Raw genomic sequence first — 23,802 nt, 5'->3', positions numbered from 1 at the left:
GGAGGGCAAGCAGCTTCCCCCAAACCCCAGGCAAGAATACCCTTGGCCTGGTCCAACGTCACTACTGGCTGGGGAGGACTGCTTAACGCATGTCTCCCCTGCTAGTCTGGCAGAGACCATGTCTGGTTTTTGGCTAACAGCTGTATCTGCGGCCAATCAATGTTGATTACAGTCATAGATGCCACGGTTGAATCAATCTCTTGAATCAAACAGTGATTTCAGAGTCATTAAGACTGAGCGTTTAATTGGGACTCTACTTAAGCTTTCCATGTGACAGATCCAACCAGGCTGCTCTGGAAGTGCCTTGCAGACCTCCTCTCTTTCCCTCAATGCTTTTCAGAAACATCTCAGTAACTGTTTATGCTGGAATGAATTCTCCCGCAACCTCACACACACTGCCCCTGGCCCACCGTTTCAAGAACATTGACTTTAAGTGCTTACCTTGAAATTGACTCATCTGTTGGGCGAGATATGCACTCCGCTGTTCAGGGGTCATTGCCATAAGACCTGATTTCTGCTTCTCTTGCTAAATAGAAGATGAAAAAGAAGTATTAGATTAGGGCTACCAAGAAATACTAGCCTTGGGATCTCTGTGTGGGGACTCAGGACTTGGCTTTGGTGTAGCAGAAAGCATGAGTGAACACACCAACACACACTCGCATGCATGCCCCACCCTCCCAAGCAAAACTCCGCAGGTATAAATAAAAGTAGGATTCTGCACCTGGGTTAAAAAACCAACTGCAACAGCGTAGGATAGGGCGGGAGACACAGAGCTTAACAGCAAGAGCACTGAGAAAAAAGATTTAGGCATTCTGGACATCCTTCTGCTCAGGATGGGGCAGCAGTGAGATGTGGTCACCAAAAGAGCAAATGTGACATTAGGCTGCATTAATAGAAGCAGAGTATGTAGAGGAGGGAGGTGACAGTCCTACACTACTCTGCCTTGGCCAGACCATGTCTACGGTGCTGACAAGAGTTTGGGCATGCCAGCCTCGGGGAGACCCAGACAAACTGGCCGCACTCGGGGGACACTAAGTGATGGACGTAGGGCTTGGACTCCCAACCACGAGGGCAAAGAATGGCTGAGCGAACCGGGGATGTCAGGGCTGGCATGGGGAAGGGTCAAGGCTTGTTCCGGGTGGTCCTGGCACGGAGGGCGGGATGATCACACGATCACATGGACGCACTGTCCGACACCCGGAGTAGCCACTCAGTCCCAGCTTCCCTTCGCTTGCCTGACTGGCCGCACATGGGCGATGGGAACAGGCTCCCGGTCTCCCATCTGCAAGCTGGGTGGGCAGGGGCAGGAGCCACGCTTGAGGGCTGCAGTCCCAGCCCTGAGGCTGGGAGCCGCTCAAGGGGACAGCCGCGAGAGAGCCAGCTGAGGGCCGCGAGAAGGCACAACTGGCCCCAAGCCCCTCAGCCATTCGGTGCCAGGTTGTGACTGGGCCCCAGGTCTGCTTCCCAGTCCAGTGCTCACCCGCTGCCGCCTCTGTCCCCTTCTCAAGAAGTCTGCTTCCTCTTGCGCCACCAACCAAGGCAGCTCTGTCGGGGAGCACACCTCCCTGAGTTTACTTTCGGAACTGCGTCCCCCGCCCCCCAGATGCCAGAAGACTTGACCCGACAACACAGGCTGCCCGGGGCCTGCTTCTCTGCACTTGGAGGGCCGGCGCTTGCGAGAGTGCCCGGCGCCCAGGCCTGTCGGGCAGTTCTTGGCCTCGGTTCCTGCCAAGGCAGAGAGGACAAACACGTGGCAGTGGGCGGACCACAGCGCAAGCGATTTCAGCATCCCGCCCTCAGCCTGCTTCCTGTCCGCGCTCTTGTCTCCCTTCCCCTGGGGCTGCTGGGAGGTGGGTGTCAGGGATGCTGTTCTTCTGCCCTGGAGCTGCCATCTTCCTGCTAAAGCGTGGGGTGGGGAGACAGGACTTCAGGAGCACAGGGGTCACGTGACCACCCAGGGCCACCCCATCGGGAACTGGGGGAGCTGTGGGAGCCCTGGGCTCTGCCTGAGCTGCTCAGGCGTTTCTGAAGGCGGCCCTCTCACCTCTGTTCTTCCCAGCGAACCTCCCACCAGCCCTAGGAGGTCTGAGCAGAAGACCTATGGCCCCAGCTTACTGACATGACAACTGAGGCTCACAGAGGGTAAATGACTTGCTCAAGGCGACACAGCTGGGGAAGTGCACTGTCTCCTAACTGCAGATCCAGTGCTTCTGCCTCCTCAGCCCGCTGCTCCCAGGAACTGGCTCCTGTGCCCTGCTGTCTACACCAGCCCTAACTCCATCCCCACCAGCTGCTCCATTAGGTTCTTCAAATAACAGAAAGTTGTACAGAGTGGGGGAAGGGCAGGTGGAGGCTACAGAGTGCGACCAAAGACAAAGCAGGGGACAGGCAGAAGAGTCCAAAGGGAAGGAGGTAGAGAGGAAAGACACCCCCAGGGCCTGGGAAACCAAAGTGAAGGCGAGGCTGGGGCAGAGGTCAGAGTGGAGGAAGTGGGCAGTGTCTGCCAGATGAAAGGGAGTGCTTCTCGAACGGCCCACAGTTACAGGGACAACGGGATGTTGGCCAGTGTTCATCCAAGGAAGCACAAAAATCCAGAGCATCCAGAGTTTAAGCGAAAGTCTGGTGAGTGGCACGGCTACAGAAACTCCCAAGTCCAAAGGGCACGGCCGATGCCGGCCTGGGGGACGGGACTCTGCCATCCTGGGGTGCCGCCATCAAGCGGGGGTCTCTTCACGCTGCTGGGGCATCCGGGGGGCACCGCCAGCCCTCTGCTCCCGGCCTGTCCTGTTGTCCCTGGCAGAGCAACCAGAGCATTCTCTCCAGGCCTCCCGAGGAGGCTGCTTCCTTTGTTTTGCAGACGGAGGCCCCCATCCTTTGTTCTGAATCAATGTGCTCCACAGATAAGCCCCAAGAAAACAGTTGTTGCCTTTTGACACTGACAATTAGAATCGTTGGAAAATGGAGAAAACAGGAAATGACAAATGTTTTCAGTGACCAGGAGGAAGCAGTGGCTGAAAGTGGCTGCTTAGTGATGGACACTCTGAAGGATGGCCCAGGCAACCTGTGGCTTTTCACCAGCATGGTTATGGAGGGGCTCATCCAAGGACTGCTTTTCCTAGGGCTGCGGTCGGTTGTCATGGAGCTGGGTGCTGCTGTACCAGGTGACGCCGGCGGGGCAGCGTCAGGTGGGCCCTGTGTGAGCCTAGGTGTGCTTCCCCACGCGGTCCCTGGAAGGAAGTCTCCCCAGGAACGAGGGCCCTGGCTCCTCCTCCCACCTGCCCAAGGGGCCACCTTCACAGACAGGCCTCGGCCAGGATGGTGATCCAGGAAGTCCTGGGGCTGCCTTTCTAGGAGCTTCATGCTGATGCCCAGGAAGCTCTGGGGGCTCGCTTGAGGGCTAGTGTTCACCTGCGGGTGCTATAGGCACAGGCAGGGGAGACAGGCAAAGGGCCGGCCCGAACCCCAACACAGCAGAGCCCAACACTGGGCCCCCCGGGAGGCCAGGCCACCCTATGGGCCTCACCCTTTGGCCACTACAGGAGGATGTCTCCTGTGATCCCCAGAGCACACACCTGATGCGTCCTCTCCCCACTGCAGGCCAAGAACGGTCTCACGACTGATTCAACCACTTCATAAGACCCAGGGACGCTCTAACTGGATGGGGGATGAGGCAGAGGCAGAATATCAGCAAGCCTTCCACACGGATGCGCACACAGGGTTCCTGCGTTTCGGGCAGATTCGGCCTGAAGTTACTTGCCCCACGATCCCCAAGAGGAGAGCATTCTGACTGGGAAGGGGACTCCAAGGGAATAGCTCTGGGGGAATGCAGGGACGGATCTGAAGCCTTATTTTGTGCAGCACAGTTAAGAGAGGGAAGGGGGGGGGAGGGAGAGAGACAGGAGGACAGAGGAGGGAGAGAGGGAGGGGAGGGGGGAGAGGGAGATAGAGAGGAGGAAGAGGAGGAGAAAGGGGGAAGAGGGGGAGGGGGAGGAGGGGGAGGGGGAAAGGGGCAGAGGGAGGGGCTTTCTTTTTCCAGCACCAGGCAGCTCCTTCTCCTTTCCCAGTAGACAAGGCCCTGGGTGCCCCACGCAGAGCCAGCCTGCCACAGCAGAAGCCACTCGCCTCTGTGTTAAAGGTTCAACGGTTAGCGAGCTCTAGTGTGTGGGTTGGTTGGTTTGTTTCTTCCTCCAATAGGAAAAGCACCTTCTTTTGTGGTTTTGGGAAGCCAAATTTGGAAACAACTCACCCACTCTTGTGACTTTTCCTTTGAAATGACGGGAAGACAGCGTTCTGCATGGAGATCTGAACTCTAGGGACTCCCACACGCCCGTGGATGGGGCCTCCTCAGACCCAAAGCCCTGTTTGAGGGGGTGTGGATGCTCTTAGGCTAAAACTCTCCTCAGGTGTCCTTCAGAAACGGGCTGCCCACAGCGAATGGCAGGCCAGCTTCAGTGCTTCCTAACCCCCGCTCCTAACTCTCTGAGCCCGTGACTCAGTTTCTCCAGAGTGCCTCCACACAGGAGTGCTGAGTGGGCCATCAGGCCACCACTCTTCCCTGCGGACCTCAGAGGCCAAGGCCAGGGTGGGGAGAGGGGCGGCCGCACACCTGCCCTTTCCCCGGGCCTCTGCTCAATGCCTTTCCCTGCCCGGAGGGCAGCCTCCCTGACTCCGGGTGGGAAGATATAGGGTTTACCTGGCAGCCTGGTGAGCCCCTCTGTCAGTCAGCTGATGGACATTTCTCACGGGTCTACCATGGGCCAGGCTCTGTCCCAGGCATGGGGGTGGCACTGTGTGTCTCTGCTCTCATGAAGCTTACAATGGAGGGGGCGACTGACAAGACGCAAGCAAATCAATCAAAGAAAATCATTGCCAATGGTGGCACATCTACTAAAGAGAATACAGAGTGAAGGGATGGGGAGTGGGCGGGCACGGCAGAAACCCAGGCTCAGGCCATGGGGCCCTCAGGGTACATGGGAACCTGCCTCTCCCGGAGGCCGGGGCACCAGTGGCCTGCTGGGGTCTTTCTTTGACCCTTGGGGCCTCTGGAGCAGGAGACACGGACCACCCCCACGGTCATGATGCTGCCCTTGGGTTTGAACCGATCTGAAGCTGCCACTGGGGACTTCACAAAATCAACGCCATCGAAAATGACCAGAGCTGTAGTTCAGCTTTTTTCTTTTCCATTTTCTGCCTTTGCAGTTGACCTCCAACTATACGAACTCTCTCCTGACTCCACCTCCATCTCGGTGGTTTCAGGGCTGCCCGGTCCCGGAAGGGCTGGGTCTACATGCTGGGATTGATCTGGCCGCAAAGGAAACAAATGTCTTTGCAGCTCGCCTTTCTTCTTCCCCTGGGGTGCCTGCATCCTCCGTCTCACACTGTGTCTGGTCTTCCTGAGTCATGGCTGAGCTGGAGGTCCTGTCCCTCAAAGCCCCCCGAGGTGGGCCCAACTTCCAAAGCTTCGTAGGGAAGATCTGAGGGCCAAGCCTCCGCCCCCCACCTCCAGTGCAGGGTGGAAGGCCTGGCTTGGCTTTGAAGAGAGATAATAAGGTGGGAAATGAATTCTCTCGAGGCAAGCTAGCTTGGATCCCTCATTTTTTGCCTTTTGGGGACAGGGAAAAACAGGTCAGACCAGGGTGGAACTCAGAGACATCCTGAGTGGACGATGTCCCCATCCATTTTGTTAATTCTGTTTCCCTGGCAGCTCTGTGCTGGACAAGCCGAAGAGCACTGTGACTCTGAGAGCACACAGAGAAAAGGGGGGGGAAAAAGAGAGAGAAAAATCGATAGCCCTTGAATGGAAAGCACTGCTTGTTCTTGCGGGCCGAGGCAGGTGGGATGGGGAGAGCAAGGCCTCACGTACCGAAGCAGCATTTCCATTAAAGGCCAGAATCCCGGAGGTCCTTTCAGCTGGATGAGCATCTTCAGATCACTATCACTCAGCCAATGCTCATTTCTCTAGCTTTCTCTGCAGAGAGGTCTGACATCCCGTACACACTGATATTTCATGCACCAGAACAACAACTCCACGAGCCAAACGAAATTCTCTGCAAAGGCCCGCTCTGGCTGGCGTCCACCATCTTGCTCTCATGACCACTAACGTGACTCCTTAGGGCAAGTCAAGCCATTTCTTTTAGAATCTGCAGGATGATGCAAACTCACAGCCATCTTGGACAGGCTTGGCTCGGCTTCCTTCTGCCTGCCCTCCCCCAGGGCTACCAGTCCTCCAGTGGGGTGATCCAACTTCCCACTTCTTGGGGTGCGTGAGTCCCAGGTGGGGTCAAAGAACACCTCGGGGTGCGGTGTCCACAGCAGATCGCTGGAGGGAGAGGCAGTTCCCGAGCGCCCACCAGCTATGGAGCAGGCAGGCACGGGGTCGGGGCGGGTGGGTGGGGATTCGGAGGTGCAGAAGCGCAGCCCCTGTGCCTCACGGACTCACAGCCTGGCCGCAGGGACAGACAGGCAGGGAATGAACTGGGGTGCTGGAAGGCCAACAGCAGGGAGGGAGCAACTGTGCCCAGGGCGATCCCCACTCAATGCCCCGGAGATGAGGCTGAGGTGCCGGAAGCACTCTGCTTGCTTGGGTGGTCTCTCTGCTAGAAATCCCTCCTGGGTGAACAGAGCTTTACGGGCCGGGCTGTCACCTCCTCTGTGCCTCCCAACAACCCTGTGTGGCAGGCAGGCAGGCTGAGCAGGGGACCGTGCCCAGCTGACAGATGAGGAAAGCGAGGCTGGGGGAAGTGACTTACCGACAGCGTCGCAGCTAGGCAGTAGTGGAGCGGGCACCTGCCTCCAGGCCTTCGGATCCCAGCCGCCCCAGGGCGCTGCCTCTGAGGTGCTGTACGAGGAGGTGACTCGGGCCAGCTCCTGAGCAAAGGAGCTGCCGGGCAGGAAGGACTCACTCCCCAGGGCCTGGCAGGATGGGGGCTGTCGCCCGAGGCTGACCTGGGGGGGCCTGGCTTCCCCAAGCTTGCAGGCTTTGTCTACATGAGTCTACAACAACCATTGAAGAGTCCATCAGCGGCATGGCCACGACATGCCTCTGACTGCTCTTGTCACTGCCCTGACCGCCTAGCGGGGTCGTCTGGGTGCTTGGTTAGACACACCAACTGGTCTGGGCCAACCAAACCCAACAGCTTTGTGGTCTTAGTTGTCTTGGGTCACAGACTCCTTTGAGAATCGGTTAAAAGCTATGGTCTCTCTCCACAGAAAAAGCACTTACGCTGGTGTTTCCCCCTTCCCAGCCCACCGACATCTTACATATAATCTCAGGGGTTTTCTGGACCACTTACTACTCATCCGTGGGTCTCAGTTAAGGAGCCTCTGCCTCCATCAGTCACTGTCTTGTTGGAAGTGGGAGTCAAGCTAGGTCATCAGCAATGACCTTGACCAATCCCAATCCCTCCCCACGCCCCTCCCCCGCAACAGAGCACACCATTCTAAACTGGTTTGTAGGTACGTGTGTGTAGACACATGGTGAGGAATCTGCAAAACCAAATGGTGAGTGCAAAACCAAGCAGTCAAGTGGAAACCACACAGCAGCCCAGCCCTGAGTGGCAGCCCTCACTGCACTTCACCTTGCCGGGGCCCCCACGTTTCAGGACTTGCGTGTGAGTGGCACCTCCCCTTTCCGTCATATTTTAGAAGGCAGAGATTTCACCCGAATTGAACATCTGACCCAATTGATTCAGCCAAAGGCAATTAAAAACCCTCACACTTGATATCCACGTCACAGGAAGCCTCAAGACTCCAAGGAGCTGCCGAGACAGCTCTGACATCCTGCCGAGCGCACCGAGCGCTTGGCCACAGGGGTGCCCAAGAGGACCAGGGGGAGCCTGCCTTGAGAAGAAGGTCTTTCTACATGAAGCAGCCTCTTCACTCTCGTGCTTTTAACACCTGAGCTTTGAGTGATCACCTGTGTCTATCAAACAGCCCAGTAGAAAGGGAAATATTTATCCTCCGAATCTAAGCTAAACAGTTGGAGTCAATTCAATTCATGACAATAAACACGACTAAGCGTCTACTGTGGGCAAGCCTCTGTGATGGATGACAGGCCAGTAGGTATTTGGATGCCATATTTGAATTAACGATAAAAACTGCCACCACTGAATTTATCGAGCATTTGCTACATACCAGGCACTAACCCAAGTGCTTTCAATACTCAGTCTCACTCAATCCTTGAAACAGCTGTATAGGAGGCAGGAACGATTATTGTCCTTATTTTACAGATGAGGACACTGAGGCCCAGAGAGGTTAACGAAGTTGCCCAAAGTCACACAGCTAGTTAGTAGCAGGGGAGGATTCAAATCCAGGTTTGCCTGGTTCCCAGGTCCACATGAAGTTTGGCATGGTGTGTGCATGTGTGTGATTAGCTTGGCATATGGAAAACAAGCTTTGAAATGTAGAAACTGTTCAAGTGTGTCATTAAGAAAAGTACAGGCCAGATTTTACAAGGGAGCCCCAGGCAAAACTTTAAGAACACATTATAAATATTTAAAGATGGGATTAGGAAGAAAACCTAACTACTTGGAGAGTTTTAGAGATGACACCCCTCTCCCCAAAGAAAAACAAAACCAAAAAACCACGTGAAATATGCTTAGCAAGTGAACTCACTGCACGTGGGAAAGAAAACTTCTTTGCCATTCTGACGATAAGCCAACTACAGAGGGCCCGGCGCCCCTCCCCTTGGGCTGGTGCATTAGTGCAGAGCTGAGCTCACTGGCCACCTGAAGCTTCACTTCGTCAAGCTCCAATTTGTCCTTGGACCAAGGTCATCTGGGACATGAGCAGAAACGTCGCTCTCTACAATGGACTACTCTTTGTGCCTGCATACTTAGTGCCCTGATAATTCAAAACACTATTTTATAGCCACGTAGGAGTTTTTACAATCCCGATATGCAACTATTCCTAGAGGTCTGATTCCTTGCCCACCCCATGACGACACAGTCCAAAAGCAATGAGTGGGACTTATTTGTAGGGAACTGAAGCATTTTAAGCTTTTGCTCAGGAATCCCTGGTAGCTTCATGTGACTTGTAGGATATTAGTGACGGGTCAAGAAGCAAGAACCCCCATCAGCATGAACATACGCTCACAGTGCCTCGGTAGTTCATCAGGCAGAAAAAACCCTGCAGATGGCACATGGAAATTACCAGCAGCAGAAGATGCCCCGACGGTGTGGGCAGTTCTGTTTCGGCAGCAGTTGGGAACGGGGCTGCAGCCACCCATTCAAGTGGAGCAGAATGGGAGCAGGCACTTCGCAGACCGGTGTAATCCTTGGTTAAAAAAAGAAAAGAAATAAACTAGATGAGATTCAGTCTTGACTCTGACTGACAAGGAGCTTTGTAGCTGATGCTTGTGTGTCTTCTCCGTTTTATTTACTTTGGAAAAGAAACTGCTGTCACACGCCCTGTAAGTGGGAGGTCCAGCTTCCAAAGAAAAAGTGGTTGGGACTTTTCAACGCCTAGAGGTTTCCACACATAAGGTAAACCCACCTCTCTCTTTGGAATCACTGAAAATCTCAGAAAAGCAAGTCAATCCATACATAATTGGGGGGCGTGATTACTACCTCTCGGACTGGCTGGCTCCGCGCGATTCCAAATTTCAGAGAATCAGACCCTGGGATGGATAGTGCCTGATGCTGGTGCCCGATTTCACAGAGCTCACACCCACTGGGCTTCCCATGATTGCTAGAGAACTTGCTGGAACGAGGTTGTCCCTGGGTCCCTCTAATGGCTTGCAGCCACTTAGAGCCCCAAGCACATCCTGCTAAACTTTGCAATTAGGGCTCTTTGTCCCTTGGCCTCCTGCCTTCTTGGCAGGCAGGTTTCCTGTCCCATGGTGTCAGGTACACTACCCCGCAGTCATACCCATGTCCTTGGAGTTCCCCAGACAGGCTGCCACCCGTGTTCAGTCCCCTGTGCTCATGTTCCTTGCTTCGCCAGCCCAGACAGCCCTTTCTCCAAGTTTCCCGTCTGGAACCCTGCATGTCCTTGGAGATCCACCCTGGGAATTCTGCCTCTCCTTTGGTCCAGCTCCTCTGGCTGACTGAACATCCTTGTCGGGCCAGGTCTTAATCATCTTTAAATCCCTCTGGTGCCCAGACAGTGCCTGGCACAGGCAAAGGGTTCAGCAAATATTTGGAAAATTCAACTGACTGTATCTGTTATGAGCTTGGCATGATATCCCAGGCACGCGGGATATGACAGTCCAGTGAGCACTGTGCTGGCTTCTTTTGGGGATGAATGTTAATGATAAAAGTGAGCCTTGACCCTCATTTGAAGCACATTTACTCATCTCTTTTCAACGCTGTTGGGTTAATAAAACCCATCAGTAGAACAGAGATCATCATCACACCGTGGAAATAACATCGGCTAACATTTACTGCACTAACTGTGCACACACACATATATTTGAGACTGTCCCCAGTTTACAAGACAAGGAAGTGGAGATAGGTTTACCCAGGACGCACAGCAGGAAGGTGGGTACAGACCTGGACCTGATCTATAGAGTGACTAAAACCCAAGCAACTGCTGGGTTTGGGAGAAGAGGGCTCCTTCTCTGTACACGGAGAGAAGCAGTCGGGTGTCCTTTATCCACATTGGAGTAATTCCACGCTGTTGGCTATTCTGTGACCTCACCATAGAACAAATGGGCTCTGGTGTAAGGAGCTCAGATTATGACTAACCTCCACAGATACTCAGACGCTTTGCAAGAAGCAGATGACTGCTCTGGCTTTACCGATTATTGACTGGAATAGATCTTGGTCCAGTCTTCGCCATGGAGGTCAGAAGGAAATATATGTGCATTCACAAGGTTACAGTTGTGTACTGTAATTCCACTAACTTCTGGGAGCCTGTTGATTTCTAGACTTACTCATCCTGAAAGTTCAGGCAACAAATCCTGTTTAACTCCTCCTTTTCTTTACTAACCATGTAACAGAGGCGAGCAGAGAGAGCCCAGAAGGAGGAACTGGAGACTTGGTGCGTGTGCCAGAGACTCTCAGAGGCCAAGGTCACTCACGGCTGGGCTGACTTCAGAAGGCAGCCCCAGCTGTTCAAGTCACGAGTGAGATGAACAGCTAGGGTACTAAATGCTATCCAGAGAGCTCAAAGAGGGCAAGGCAGAGCTGCGGAAGAAGCTGGATCTCTGGGCAAATGGATGAATGTGCCGACTTGTCAAACAGAGGTGACAGGAGACAACTTTGTAAATGTGAAGTAATGCTTTGGGAAACCAGGAAAATGTAATGTGAGTCAGACTTCTTGGCCTCTTCCTTGCCATTACACTACTTGGCCAAATGCAAATGGGATTTCAATATATCACAAGTATGCATCTATTAATAACACTAGGAGAAAGCTATACAACTCAAGCCTGAGATTTTGTAAGAAACAGAATCGTAGAAGCTCAACAAAGCAGCATAGTCCCACAGAACTTTGAGATGATGCTGAATCATCCTCCCAGAAAGAACAGAATGCTCTCTACGTGCGCTGTCCAATATGGTAGCCACTGACCACACGCGACAATAGAGCACCTGAAATGTGTCTAGCGCAAATGAAGAACTGAGTTCTTAATTGTATTCACTTTTAATGAATTTAAATAGCCACCTGTGAATGCTGGTGACCGTAACGGAGAGCACAGCTCTTCACCATACTGGCTAAGAGTGCAGGCTCTGGAGAGAGAGGGTCTGGGCTTGAATCATGGATTTGCCACTTCTTAGCTATGTAATTAGGGGAAGCTACTTAACCTTTCTGTGCCTTAATATCCTCATCTGTAAAGGGGAAGTAATAGAAGTGCGTCATTCATAGAGTGGCAGAGGTTATGAAGATTCACCGAATTAACTAACACACATGTAGTGCCTGCATGCTGTATTCTCTGAAGGTTAGTCAGTGGTAGTCTTAATTAACAATAATACCTCTGCCGTGTATCAAGCACTTTTACAACGTTCCAGGCACTGTCCTGTGGGTGGAGGTGAGCTGCACGTCCTTCTATTCCACCATCTTGATCCACTCCTCCTAGAACTGAACATGCTCTAAGGCGTGGTCTGGCCAACATAGCTCAGTGGAGCTATCACTTTTCCTATCTCTTTGTAAAATAGACTAATAATAATAATAAACGACGATGATAATATTAGAAACATTTATTGAGAACTTAATCTAAGGCACTAGGTTCAGCCCTTCCCTGGAGTCATTTCAATTAATTAATTCTTAGAACAATCCGAAGAGGGAGGCACTGTTATGATCCCATTGTAAAGATAAGGAAACTGAGGCGCAAAGAGAAAGGTTAAGCAACTAGCTTGATGGAGGTCACTCGTTAGTAAGTGCCAGGGCCTAGACTAGAACCCAGACATTGTCTGACTACAAAGCCCAGGCCCCGAGTTTGGCTTGATCCAATTGCCCAACTGAAACTTTTGCTAATGTGATATATAAGCAGACCAGCAGCAAGAAGATTCTGGGGTGCTGCTAGGGTCTCATAGCTGTGCAAGGGCTGCTGGGTGGGCTACTGTGTGACCCAGGTGCTGTTTTCCTTTTATAACAACTGTATCCTAAAATGAGGATAACTCCAAGGTGAGGGATTTCTGTTCTGATACATGTGGTACAGGGAGTGGGAGGGTCATTAGAGAGATTCTGCAAAAAACCCTCTAAGGTAGCACCAATCCTATCATTTGCTGGATCTCTTCTGTAAATTTGCATTTTGTAAAAGTTTCCTTTCAGCTTTTCTGGATTTTTCCTCTATAAATGTATATAACTGAATGTTAGTATTTCCAAGTTTAAATGTCTGGAGCTGTCTTCCGTGGGGCATTTTTGCAGAGTGGCCAGGGCTGTGCCCATCGTTGGTAACGCTGGGTTATAAGAGGAGGAAGACTGCATGTCTGGTCAGGCTACGTGGGCCACTGGGAATCACCCTACGAGCAAGGTGAGGTCAAGAGCACTGCTACAAGGAGCGTCAGGGACTGGGTCAAAGGATACCAAAGCTCTCGAGAGGCCAGAGCCTCTGGAGCCAGGCTCTGACAGCTTCTGGAAGGCTCGTATCATCTCATGATGATGAGGGTGACGACGATGAACAGCTACCACGTCCAAAGCATAACGCTTCTGCTTATGCGCACCGAATCCTCCCCCCATTCCGTCCAGTATCTCCCCGCTGCGTGCAGTAAGCACTGCTGACAGGCCCCGGGGCTCCAAAGAAGCCATCCGACTAACCCATCACATTCAGACAACCGAGGAAGGGCGCGGCAGGATTTCCTTTGGCGACTTCCGGATCGAGACGGCAGACCTAATACATGCACCTAAATTCACTCCCTCGCAAAGCCCCACTAAAAGTCCCATGAGGGATTGGTCTGGTTTGGTTTTTAAAGACACAGTCCTGCAAGGATAAGGCGAATGCATTACCCCAAGCTCAAAGGCAGCTAGACCAGGGTTAACTGACTCCACGGCCCCAGGGAAGCTGAATCACAGAATGGCAGAGGGGAAAGTGGAAAGGCAGCTTGGTCTACGTGGCAGGCTCAGGAAAAGCAGCCCCAGGTGGTCTCTGGCACTGGCAGGTGAAGTGCACGTGGGTGGCCAACACAGTGAGGCAGATGCCTGGATGGCCACCCCGCCTCCACACCCCTGGGTATCTGCCTCTCCTCCACTCTGGCAGAGATCTGGCTTGACCATTTGCTGCTGAATTTCCTGCTCTGCCTTCCATATCCTGCTGCCCGGATTTGCTTCACCCCACAGAGGTGTTCTCTGTTGACCTCCACCTGGAAGCTGGAGGGCCTGGAGGCAGGCTGTGGCGAGAAAAAGCCCTCGGGCCAGATTTCTTCTGCCTGTCCGGTACCATGCCCATGACTCCGCCAGGAGTCCTGACGGCAGTGGGCTCTACACATGGCCGGATCCATCGTACCTTTAGTCACTGACTTCCCTAAGAGGGGAGCAGCTTCTCTTCTGGAAGCCTCCACTGAATAGTGGCACCGTGACCCTTTGCTGCCTAAGCACCTAGATGGCGCCTGCCACTTGGTTCTTCAAAACAAATCGATTGCTTGTTGAAGAGCTCATGAATAAGTAGTGGAAGTATATAGAAAAGCGAGAGAACGTTGGAATCAAGATAGTGGTTAATTCTACCAGAAGGGGCACATGGCAGCAGGGGTGCGGGGTCTACTCGGGGGTCGACCATGTTCTATTTCTCAACCTAACCAGTAGTGACACAGGTTTTCACTTTATACTTCTTTAAACTGTTCATATAGGCGTTGAATACTTTCCTGTATCTATGTCACGTTTCACAATAAAAGGAAAAAGCTATATACACAGCTTAATGCCAGTCATGTGAAATACATATTTTGGCACAGAAAAAAAAAATAATGTGTATTCCAGCACGTTAACAGCAGTTATCCCTGGCTAATTTATACATTGTATATTTATGTATTTCATTACCTCATGGGATTTGTGTTTTCACTACACTTTTCTGCATTTTCAAAGTTTACTACAAAGAGCATATATTATTCTTGTTAATCAGAAGATCTTAAAACATACTGAAAAAAGACAAGGTCTCCATCTAAGATTGAAACTGGTAAGGATCAACACAAAAGAGATGGGACGATCCATCTGTGGGAATCTATGCAGAAAATAACTACCTGAGGAGGCTGGTGATGCACCTAATCTAACTAGAATGAGCTCGAAGGTCACCAAGGAGCCGCGGGTGGGTTCCTAGAGTCGGCACTCAGAAGTCAGGAGAGCTGCTATCTCTCTCTGGGAAGAGGGAGGGCTTCTAAGATATTTTGAGTGTTCTATTTCTTAATCTGTCCTGGCGGGTACATGGGTGTTGGTTTTATTATTTTATGTTTTATATGCTCCTCTGTAGGTATCATATGGATTAAAAAAAAAAAAACCCAGGTCTCATGTAAGTAGAAAATATGATGGTGTGTCAAAGGAACAACTCAAGTTCATGTAAAATCATCATCATTTAGGTTTAAAAGGTCACTTTGGAATTTAGATCTTCTTTTATTTTCTGTTGCTGATCCCAGGTCTTTCTGGAGATGCTCCAGTCGCTGGGAAAGAGGGTGGGATCAAGGGTGTAAGGACCCAGCTCAGCACACTCTTCATGGGGTTTCGGGTGGCTTGGTGTTGACACTCTGAATTCTTGTCAGGAATGCCAACCATTCCAAGGCTCAGGATTTGGGGTCTGCCTTCTTCCCTGCAAGATTTTGTCCATATAGATACACAAGCAGGTATTCCAATGACAAATAAGCCTGTGCTTTCCTGCTATGCCTCTCTCACACAGCAACCTGGGTTTTCTTCCTTCCCCACTGGTATGGGAGTGGGGCATCATTCTCTGCTTTCCTTTTACTGAAGGCCTCACCTTTTGTCTTCTTCTGACCCATTCTGTCTCCCTGGGGCTAACTCCTCTCCCTACGACCCTAACATAACTCGAGGAGAAATGAGAGATCACCTACTCAAGTCATCATTCTCAAGAGAAGAAGGAGAGGGCCCATGGTTTGCTCAAGATTACCAAACAATGGCTAAGCCTCACCCTAGGAAAACCATCTTCCTGATCATGTTCTCTCCCCTGCCAGGTGAGTATTGGTGGTTGCCGGGGACTGAGGGGAGTGGATCATGGGGCGTTATTGTTTCATAGGGACAGAGTTTCAGTTGTACATGATGAAAAGAGGTCTAGGGATGGCTGATGGTGATGAAGGCACAACAGTTTGAATGTACTTAATACCGCTGAACTGTACTCTTAAAACTAGCTAAGATGGTAAATTTGACGTTATGCGTATTTTACCACAATTAAAATATTGGGGGAAAAGAGATCGCCAAGCAAGTTAAAGACAGAGAGGCCGAGAGTCAGAGAGACATAGAGAGAGCATCTATCTGCACTGTTTTGCAGGGACTCAGTCTCTGAGCGTGGAGCCCTGCAATGCCACCCTCTGAGGACCCTGGTAGGTATGGACCCTGAGGCTCATGGTAGGGAAGAGCCTTGGCCCAAATCAGAGAAGACCAGAACTCACCACTCCAGATTCCCAGTCCAAGGTGCATTCTGAGTTCTGACCCAACTGCCTCGCTCTCTCTACCTGACTCTCTGAAATCTCTGCCTTCTTTTTCTTGCTTCATCCGGAAGCAAGAGCTCTCACTGGGACGGCCTCCACCAGAGGCCAGCCAGCCTGGTCCTCAGCATGTCCAGGAGCAAAGGACAGTCTCATTCCCCTCTTCTCCGTGCTGCCCTCCACCTTCCAACCATTTGGCCCCTGGCCTCCCCAGTGCCGCTTGCTTCTTTACAGTTCTGCAGTCCTCATAAAGATGTTTGAGTCATTAACATATGTAAATGGCTGCTTAACCCAGATTACACGGATGTAGGTCAACAGCCTGGGCTCTGAGAGTTGTCACGTACTGGCATAGGAGAGGGGGCTCTATCCCCAGAGAATTTGGAGGACATTCTCATCCGCTTACAGCAAAAAACCCATCTACTTGACTTGGCAGTAGGTGAGCTGAGAACTAATGGAACAGGTCCAGCAGCACCAATCAATGAGGAGAGCAGTGAAGGGCAAGGGAAAGTTCCAGAGCAGGAGGCAGGAAACCTGAGGTCTAGGCTTAGCTCCTTCATTTGCTTGGCAGCTGGGTGGCCTCAGGTAAGTCATATTATCTCTCTAAGCCTCAGGCTCCTTATGCAGTAAGTAGGGATGACATAGTGCCCACTGCCAGGGGCTGTTGTGAGGACCGGATGGAAGGACAAGGAGCAAGTCCTCAATATGGGGCTCAGTGCAGTGTATGCAGTTGCGAGGGCCAGTTCCACCCTCCATCCCCACCCCGACTACTATTAACAGCCCTGGCCTGGAAGTCAGGTGACCTGAGTTTAGGCTGGGCTTTGCTATTCATTTTATGAGCTTAAGAAAGTCCTTTTCCCTTTTGTGTCTACTGAGATGATTATGTGGTTTTTAGTCCTTTGTTCTGTTCATATTGTTTATCACATTGATTGATTGTCATAGGTTGAACCAGCCTTGCATTCCTGGGATAAATCCCACTTGGTTATGGTGCATAATGCTTTTCATATGTTACTGGGTTCGTTTTGCTAGGGTCTTGTTGAGAATTTTTGCATCTCTGTTCATAAAATTTGTTTGTCTACATTCTCCTTTTAAGGCCTCAGTGTCACCATCTATAAAATGATGTAAGAATTCTCCACTGGCCTGGCTGAACCTTTCTTGGAGTTGCTGTCTGAGACTCCTCATACCCAATCCTCCTCTGTCCCACAGTCGTCACAGGCCACCTGCATTGTGGTTTGAGGCTCTTTCCACCTTCTCTTGCTCTCTCTCCCTTTAGCCTTCACAGGCTCTCCCTGCCCCATACATTTCTTGCATGTCTAGTGTCATACTGGTGTCTGCCTTTTGGTAGATCCAAACAGACACAAAGGAGCACTTGGTTACTTAGTTCTTCTCTCTGCCAGACATAAGAGGAAAGCCTTTTTCCTCACCCTCTGACCCTCCCACACTGCCCCAGTGAATGACCATGGCGAGCAGTGAGCAAAATGAGAAGTGCTCACCTGTCTCCTTCCTCAAGCACCTGGCTCACAGCTCAGAGGGTTAATTTTTGTGGGAGCTTTATTATAGTTTCTGTAGATTTTTTGGGCTACATATCTTTTTTGGTGACTTTCCTTCCTTGCCCCACTTATGAATTGGTTGTTTTGAAAAAGACAATGGGGAAACCCCAGACTAATCTGCTTTCCAGGGTTCCTGGCTAACTTGGGCTTTAGTTGGGCTCTAGACTGTCTCCACCTGCCCACGTCCAGCAACTCTCAGTAAACACAGCACACTTTGTCCTGTGGAGAAGGTTCTGGTCTTCACCATACTGCTGTCTCTCCTTCATCAGGGCCTTGCAATTCAGCAAATGGGTGGATTATAGGACTGTTTAAAAGGAAGAAGGGCTAGCTCTGGGAACCAAAAAGGTAAGCACAAGCATAACCTACTACTGTGCCTGGGCAGACAGATATCCTTTTTGATGTGTGCTCATTCAGTGAAAATGGATCCATCCATTAAATGTAGGCACAGTCTTCAAAGTCAACATCTGCAGGGTATACTTCTGGTCAGTTTGTAGACTTCACCTGTAATAAATAATCTGCCTTCTCTAAATAAAGAATTTTCAGGTTTGGTTGAATTTCATTATAAAATTATATTCAATAGTAGGGAATTACAGCATTGGGGATAAAAAGTGTACGAAGTTCATATCTCATTCCTATATCTGAAGCCACCTGTCTGCTTCAAGATGCAGAATTTGTGAGCCCAGAGTCTGAGCCAGGAGTCAGGAGATTCGGGCTGTTGCTTGGGGCCAGGCATTTCAGGGTCGCGCTAGACTCACACCACCCCACGGGGAAAATGCAGGCTTCGCCCAGACCAGCTCTCTAGGCCCTGTTGGGTGGGGCATGCTGTGAGCTGCGGGGGCTTCCACTGACTTCACCCAAATGCCTATCTCCAAACTATGGGTGTGGGAGGGGTGAAGCTGGGCGTTCAGGAAGCTGCTGTCTGGAGGGAGGAGGTCCAGGGTGCCTGGTAGGGAGATACCTAGTCCCCAGGTGCCAGGTTCCCAGAGAGAAGGCAGGAGGGGTATGAAAGATTTGGCTGCAGTTGCCAGGGACTCTGAGGCTCTCTATCAGTGTGTTTGTTTCTTCTGAGGGCTTGTCTGTGTCGTTCCTTTGGAGCAACCATCACTGCACATAGTAGAACGTATAGTATAGACTGTTCGATAGCTTTCCTTGTAATAAAATATGGTGGCTGGAATCTGCTCACAGCCTGCCTTTTATAGCATTCGTGCAACACATATTTACTAAGCACCCACCAGGATCCAGGCCCTGTGCTGTGATAACACTGGTGGACAAAGCAGGGATGGTGTTGCCCTTTTAGAGCAGGCACGTTCATGTAATGGAGATCGCTTAAACGGGATTTGTAACAAAGGTGGTAAGTGCTATAGGGGAACACTGCATAGAACAAACAACAGGAGAACCCAGCCTGGCTGGCGTGAGGGGTTAGTTAGAGGAGGCTTCTTGGGGGAACTGAACTTTAAGCTGTGACCTGAAGGACAAAGAGACGTTGTCCAGGTGAGGGGGTCCTGGGCAGAAAATTGGCAAAGTTCTCAAATCAACTTTAGCTACATCACAGCTTCACCCAGTGCCATTCCTATCCCAAGACCTGATGGATACGCAGATTATGTAGGGAGAAGGCTTTCAAAATGAGGCCTAAGGATCTGGGTTCTCCCTGGAAAAAGGGCTGCTTTCTGGAGTCACACAGAGTCAACCCAAAGAACATCGTGCTGCAGTGGATGGGGGCGGGGAAGACGGATGAACAATCTTCGTATTTCTATTCCTAACTAATTAAATTCAAGAAAGTTGTTGGCTTTCCTGAAGCCCTAAGCCCACTTGCTGAAAATCAGATAACAAACCAAAGCTGGGGGTCTGAGATATTTTTAGCTATTCACATGGTAGAGTAGGGTGTGTCCCATTTATAAAACAATCCGTTGTAAATCAATGTAGAACAGAAGAGATAGCTAAGAAAAAGCTGACTCCCAAAAGTCAGAATCAGCAGGGCCTGTGGGACTCAGCTACACCAGAGGTTCTCAAAGTGGGAGTGGTTGGGCCAGCAGCAGCTGTTAGAAATGCACATGTCTGGGTCCCACCCAGACCTACTGAATCAGAAACTCTGCAGGTGGAGCCCAGTACTCTGCACTTTCACAAACCCTCCAGGACACACTCCAGAGAGAACCACTGCTTTAATCCAACCTTCTTGTTATACAGAAGAGGAGACTGAGGCCCGGAGAAGCAAGGAACCCCTAAGCCCGTGGATGCTGGGCTAGTGACCACCGTGTGTTGCTTTCCAATTCCTCCTTTCCAAACGGGAGCTTCTTTTTTTTTTTTTTCCTCCTGTCCTGTACTTCTGCTTTTTCTCTGCCAAGGTAAGCGCGATGGCCAGGGGTCCCGGGAACAGGAGGGGCTATGCTCTGACCAAACTGAGGGGGTGGCACGACATCTGCAGTTTCTGGATTGGAACTGAACCCCTCTGGGGAGGGAGTACATAGGTTTTCTGGAGGAGTGAGCATTTCGGGAGGCACACGCATGGCAAAGAGGGAGGGTATGGCTGTGGGTGGCCAAAGAGGTCGATCACAGCAAAGACAGTTGGTGGCTAAGCTGGCGCCTAGCCCTCCTGCTCTCATTGCCTTCCACGGTTTCCGTTCAGGCGGCCTCACTTGCCCCATGTGCCCATGTGCTTTGGGGAAACCTGGCTCCACCTGGGCTTGCAGTGGCCGGGCACCGAGCTCCGTTTACACGAAGCAGAAGAGTAGGCATGTGATCAATTCAGGCCACTGTGCCCAAAGAGCCAGAGGCTTTCTGGGAAAGACGCTTCCTTGCTCTTCTGACAGAGCTTCTCGAAGCAACTCTCTCTTCTGCTCCCCTGGATGAGGGCAGGAGGAGGCCTGCAGCCCCTGGAGTTGCTGAGGGCTGTCATGTGTCCACAAGGGGGAGCCGGCCTGAGGATGAAGCCAGTGCTCCGGAAGGCTGGATAGACAGCAGGAAGGAAACGGCATCTTCGGTGACACTACCTGAAGTTTGCCCAAGAGCCGGACTTCCACTTACAGGACTCAGTCAGTTCCCTTTATTGCTAAAGTCAGTTCCCTTTATTATTTCCTGCTATTTGCGACTCAATACATCCTAACTGCCAAAGACTCTAGCCTGGCCCCTCAGACCTTCACGACGTCTGCGTCACACCTCCAGCCTCACGCTGGAGGACAGCTCATCTCTGACGATGAAGCCGGGGGCCCGTGGGACCCTGCTCAGCCTTGAGTCATCTTCCTCTACCCACAGACCAGTTCATCTAAAGAGAATACTAGCACGCCTAAGCTGTCTGTACAACATGATCAAGGAAACGCATCGAGTGCGGATCCCAGATTGCAATCTTGGGCTCTTCGCTCAGATCTCAAGTGTGGTACTCAAGCTCTTAAATACTCTATTTTGCATTAGTTGAATGTGATCCACGTTTTAGCAGCAATAATCTAGCTTAACAACATTATGAATTCCTGGATCAAATTCAATTCCGACGCTAACTCGAATATGTACTTTGTGGCTTTCTGTGAAGAAAATAATTGACAATCCAAACTGGAATTCATCTATAGCAAATTAGCAGTGCTAGCTCCTAAAAGCAATTACTGGCACCGAACTCCTAAATTTTTAAATCCCTTGAAAAGTCCAAGACCATACCAGAAAGTCGAGATTTGATTTCAGAGGTAATAACTGTAAACAAAAAATTAAAAGCCTGTAAGAGGTGTTGGTGACTCGGGTGCTGATGGCTCTAGGAGGGTTCATTCTCTTTCTCAAACCCTAGTCCAATATTATATCAAAACTTTATCGATTAGCAGATATACACTAAGGTATATAAAATAGATAAACAACAAGGGGCTACTGTATATCACAGGGAACTATACTCAATATCCTGTAATAACCTATAATGGAAAAGAATCTGAAAAAAAATATAAATGAGTCACTTTGCTGTACACCTGAAACTAACACAACATTGTAAATCAACTATACTACAATAAAAAAAAAGAGTGCCAAAAAAAACACCCTTTATCTACTGAAGAGTGGGAATGACCCTCCTGCTCTCCCCTGTGCAGGGCTCACGCACCTGGAGCATTTCGGTCAGTCCAGTAAAGCCTTACCCACCCAGAGGGCCTCACACCAATGCCCTGTGCCCAGTTCAGAGAGAAATAGCCAGGAAACGGGCAAAGAATTGGGGGTGGCAGGGAAGATTCAGTGGGAACATCCCAGTTGTCTTCAAACCTCTGAAGGGCTCTGAATTCTCAGGGAGCATATTGGACAACAATGTCTTTTATTTTTTTTTAATTTTTTAAATTTTATTTATTTTTCTATACAGCAAGTTCTTATTAGTAATCCATTTTTTACATATCAGTGTATATATGTCAATCTGGACTACAATGTTAATCAACCTCACGATTTTGTCATTTGTTTCCAAAAATGGGGCATATGGAGAAGGATTCTAAACTCTAAACTGGATGTCAATCTAGCTCTGACAAGTCACAAGCATATTTGTTGCTTGCAGCGGAGTCTGGTCAGTTCCTGAGGCCATGAGGTCATTCCGATAGTCGGCTGACATAGTTTCATCAAAGGATGGGTCCTCTGTTACAATCCTGCCTTTTGCAGTGAGGATGGGGTAACTACAGCCCTTGGAAGAGCAGTACTGCCCACCGGCTGCTGAGGAAAGGGCCAGGCAGAACAGATCTATATGATGCTGGAGCTCTATGAGTTCAGAGGGGATCGACAGGGTCAAGGCCATTGCCAGAGGCTGCCCTTTTCAACCCCATTCTGCTACTCTGATCTGTACCAATCTCGAACTATAACAGCTGACATAGCAATAGGGGACATCAGGAAATCTTTCTGGAGGGTGCCAGGAAGGAATCTCTGTGATGTAATTATTCTGCTAAAGAAGACACTTCCAAATGAAAAGTGAGTCAAGCAAATAGAAGAAGCTAACAATACAGCTGTCAAAATGACAAAAACAAACAAATCAAAACGAAACCCCGAAAGATCATTTCCACAAAGGATATAAAAATCTGTGCTCATGAACTAGTAAAAAAAAAAAAAAAAAACCCTTTAATTCTTTTAAACCAATGGGGAAAGCTTATTCAAATACAACCAACTGTTCTTATAAGTTAACATTTAAAGTCTGACAGGACAAGAACATACGCTGAGCAGCCTTCAAAACTGAAATTGATTGGGTTACATTAGGAATAACAGTGCCGCCCCAGAGCGGCATAAGCGAATCTGAACTGGGGAAAAAAGCAAGGGAATGAGTGGCCTGAATTTCTAAGCCAGCTGTTTTTTCTTTTCTTATATCATGTGCTGCTATCATTGTGGTATGTGAAATAGCAGCCAGAGGTCTTGTTTGTCCTTCTAAAATGCATGAAACAACCGCTACCACTGCAACAGAACAACCAGTGCTAATTACCCCGGAGGTCCAAAACTGTGTTATTTGTTAGAGTTTGAAGAAATCAAATGTATTCAGATAGTGCATTTGTAGAATTGTAGGCAAGTGCCTGTCCTCATGCTGTTGGCAGACAAGAGTCCCAACTGGACCAGAAAATGTCTCACAGTCACAGTCAGGGGGTAGGGACCCTGCGTGCAGAGGCAGAGCTCACCCTTCAGTCCAACACAAGAATCTGAGTTCATCAGCCTCCTGGGCTTCAAAGATTGGGGATTTCTACCAATAATTACTCTAAAACACTCAAAATAATCTCAGGAGCTTAATTCTCAGAGGCCAGCAGATGCAACTGATTTATAGGTTGATTCCTTCCTGCCTTCTTCCAGTCATTTGTTCAATGGCTCCTTGAGCTCACGTTTACAGACCTAGATAAGACATCGTGCGCCTGAGGAATTTGCTAGCAAATGGGGGCACAGGCAAGACACAAATGACTCTGATTAAAAAGTGGACACTGCCAGGCCCTGAAAGGCAGAAACCGAAGGTCTTGAGAGCTGGGGTGTGAGTGGGGACACAGTGACCAGGTGTGTCAACTTCCCAAAAGTCATTTGGACAATGACTAGAGGCTCTTGTTTCCTACTTTGTGTGTCAGTGTCAAGCCTGGTTCTCACTGTAGCCGAGACCCTTAACTTTCTCCAGAACTCTACCCCAGGGCCTAGCACTTGCTCCAGAGGGACACTGTGCACAGAAAGTGAGTCCCTAGCATTGTTCTTTTGGCTCTTGTATTAATCAGCAAACTGTGAGCCATCCTAGCGTTTCTAGGCTTGCAGATGCACCAGAGAATCCATGAAGCCAGTGGGCT

The 23,802-nt window shown here is 50.2% G+C and overlaps 1 protein-coding gene across 5 annotated transcripts in view; it reads right to left on the bottom strand.

Annotated features, from left to right (window-relative positions):
- Positions 1-485: 485 nt before the first annotated feature.
- Positions 486-23,802, bottom strand: part of MAMLD1 (mastermind like domain containing 1) — a gene marked incomplete at both ends in the record, with an annotated part of 51,336 nt that continues 28,019 nt past the window's right edge. For all 5 annotated transcript variants that reach the window (XM_079727311.1, XM_079727313.1, XM_079727314.1 and 2 more), the window contains 2 exons: positions 486-526; positions 6,750-6,993. In XM_079727311.1, coding sequence (XP_079583437.1) covers positions 486-526; positions 6,750-6,993 — 285 coding nt within the window. The remainder of the gene's footprint in view (positions 527-6,749; positions 6,994-23,802) is intronic.

This window comes from Hyperoodon ampullatus (genome assembly GCF_949752795.1).
Source record: "Hyperoodon ampullatus genome assembly, chromosome: X".
NCBI classification, from domain to species: domain Eukaryota; kingdom Metazoa; phylum Chordata; class Mammalia; order Artiodactyla; family Ziphiidae; genus Hyperoodon; species Hyperoodon ampullatus.
The sequence above is the reverse complement of the archived record's forward strand: the minus strand, read 5'-3'. Positions and strand labels throughout refer to the sequence as shown.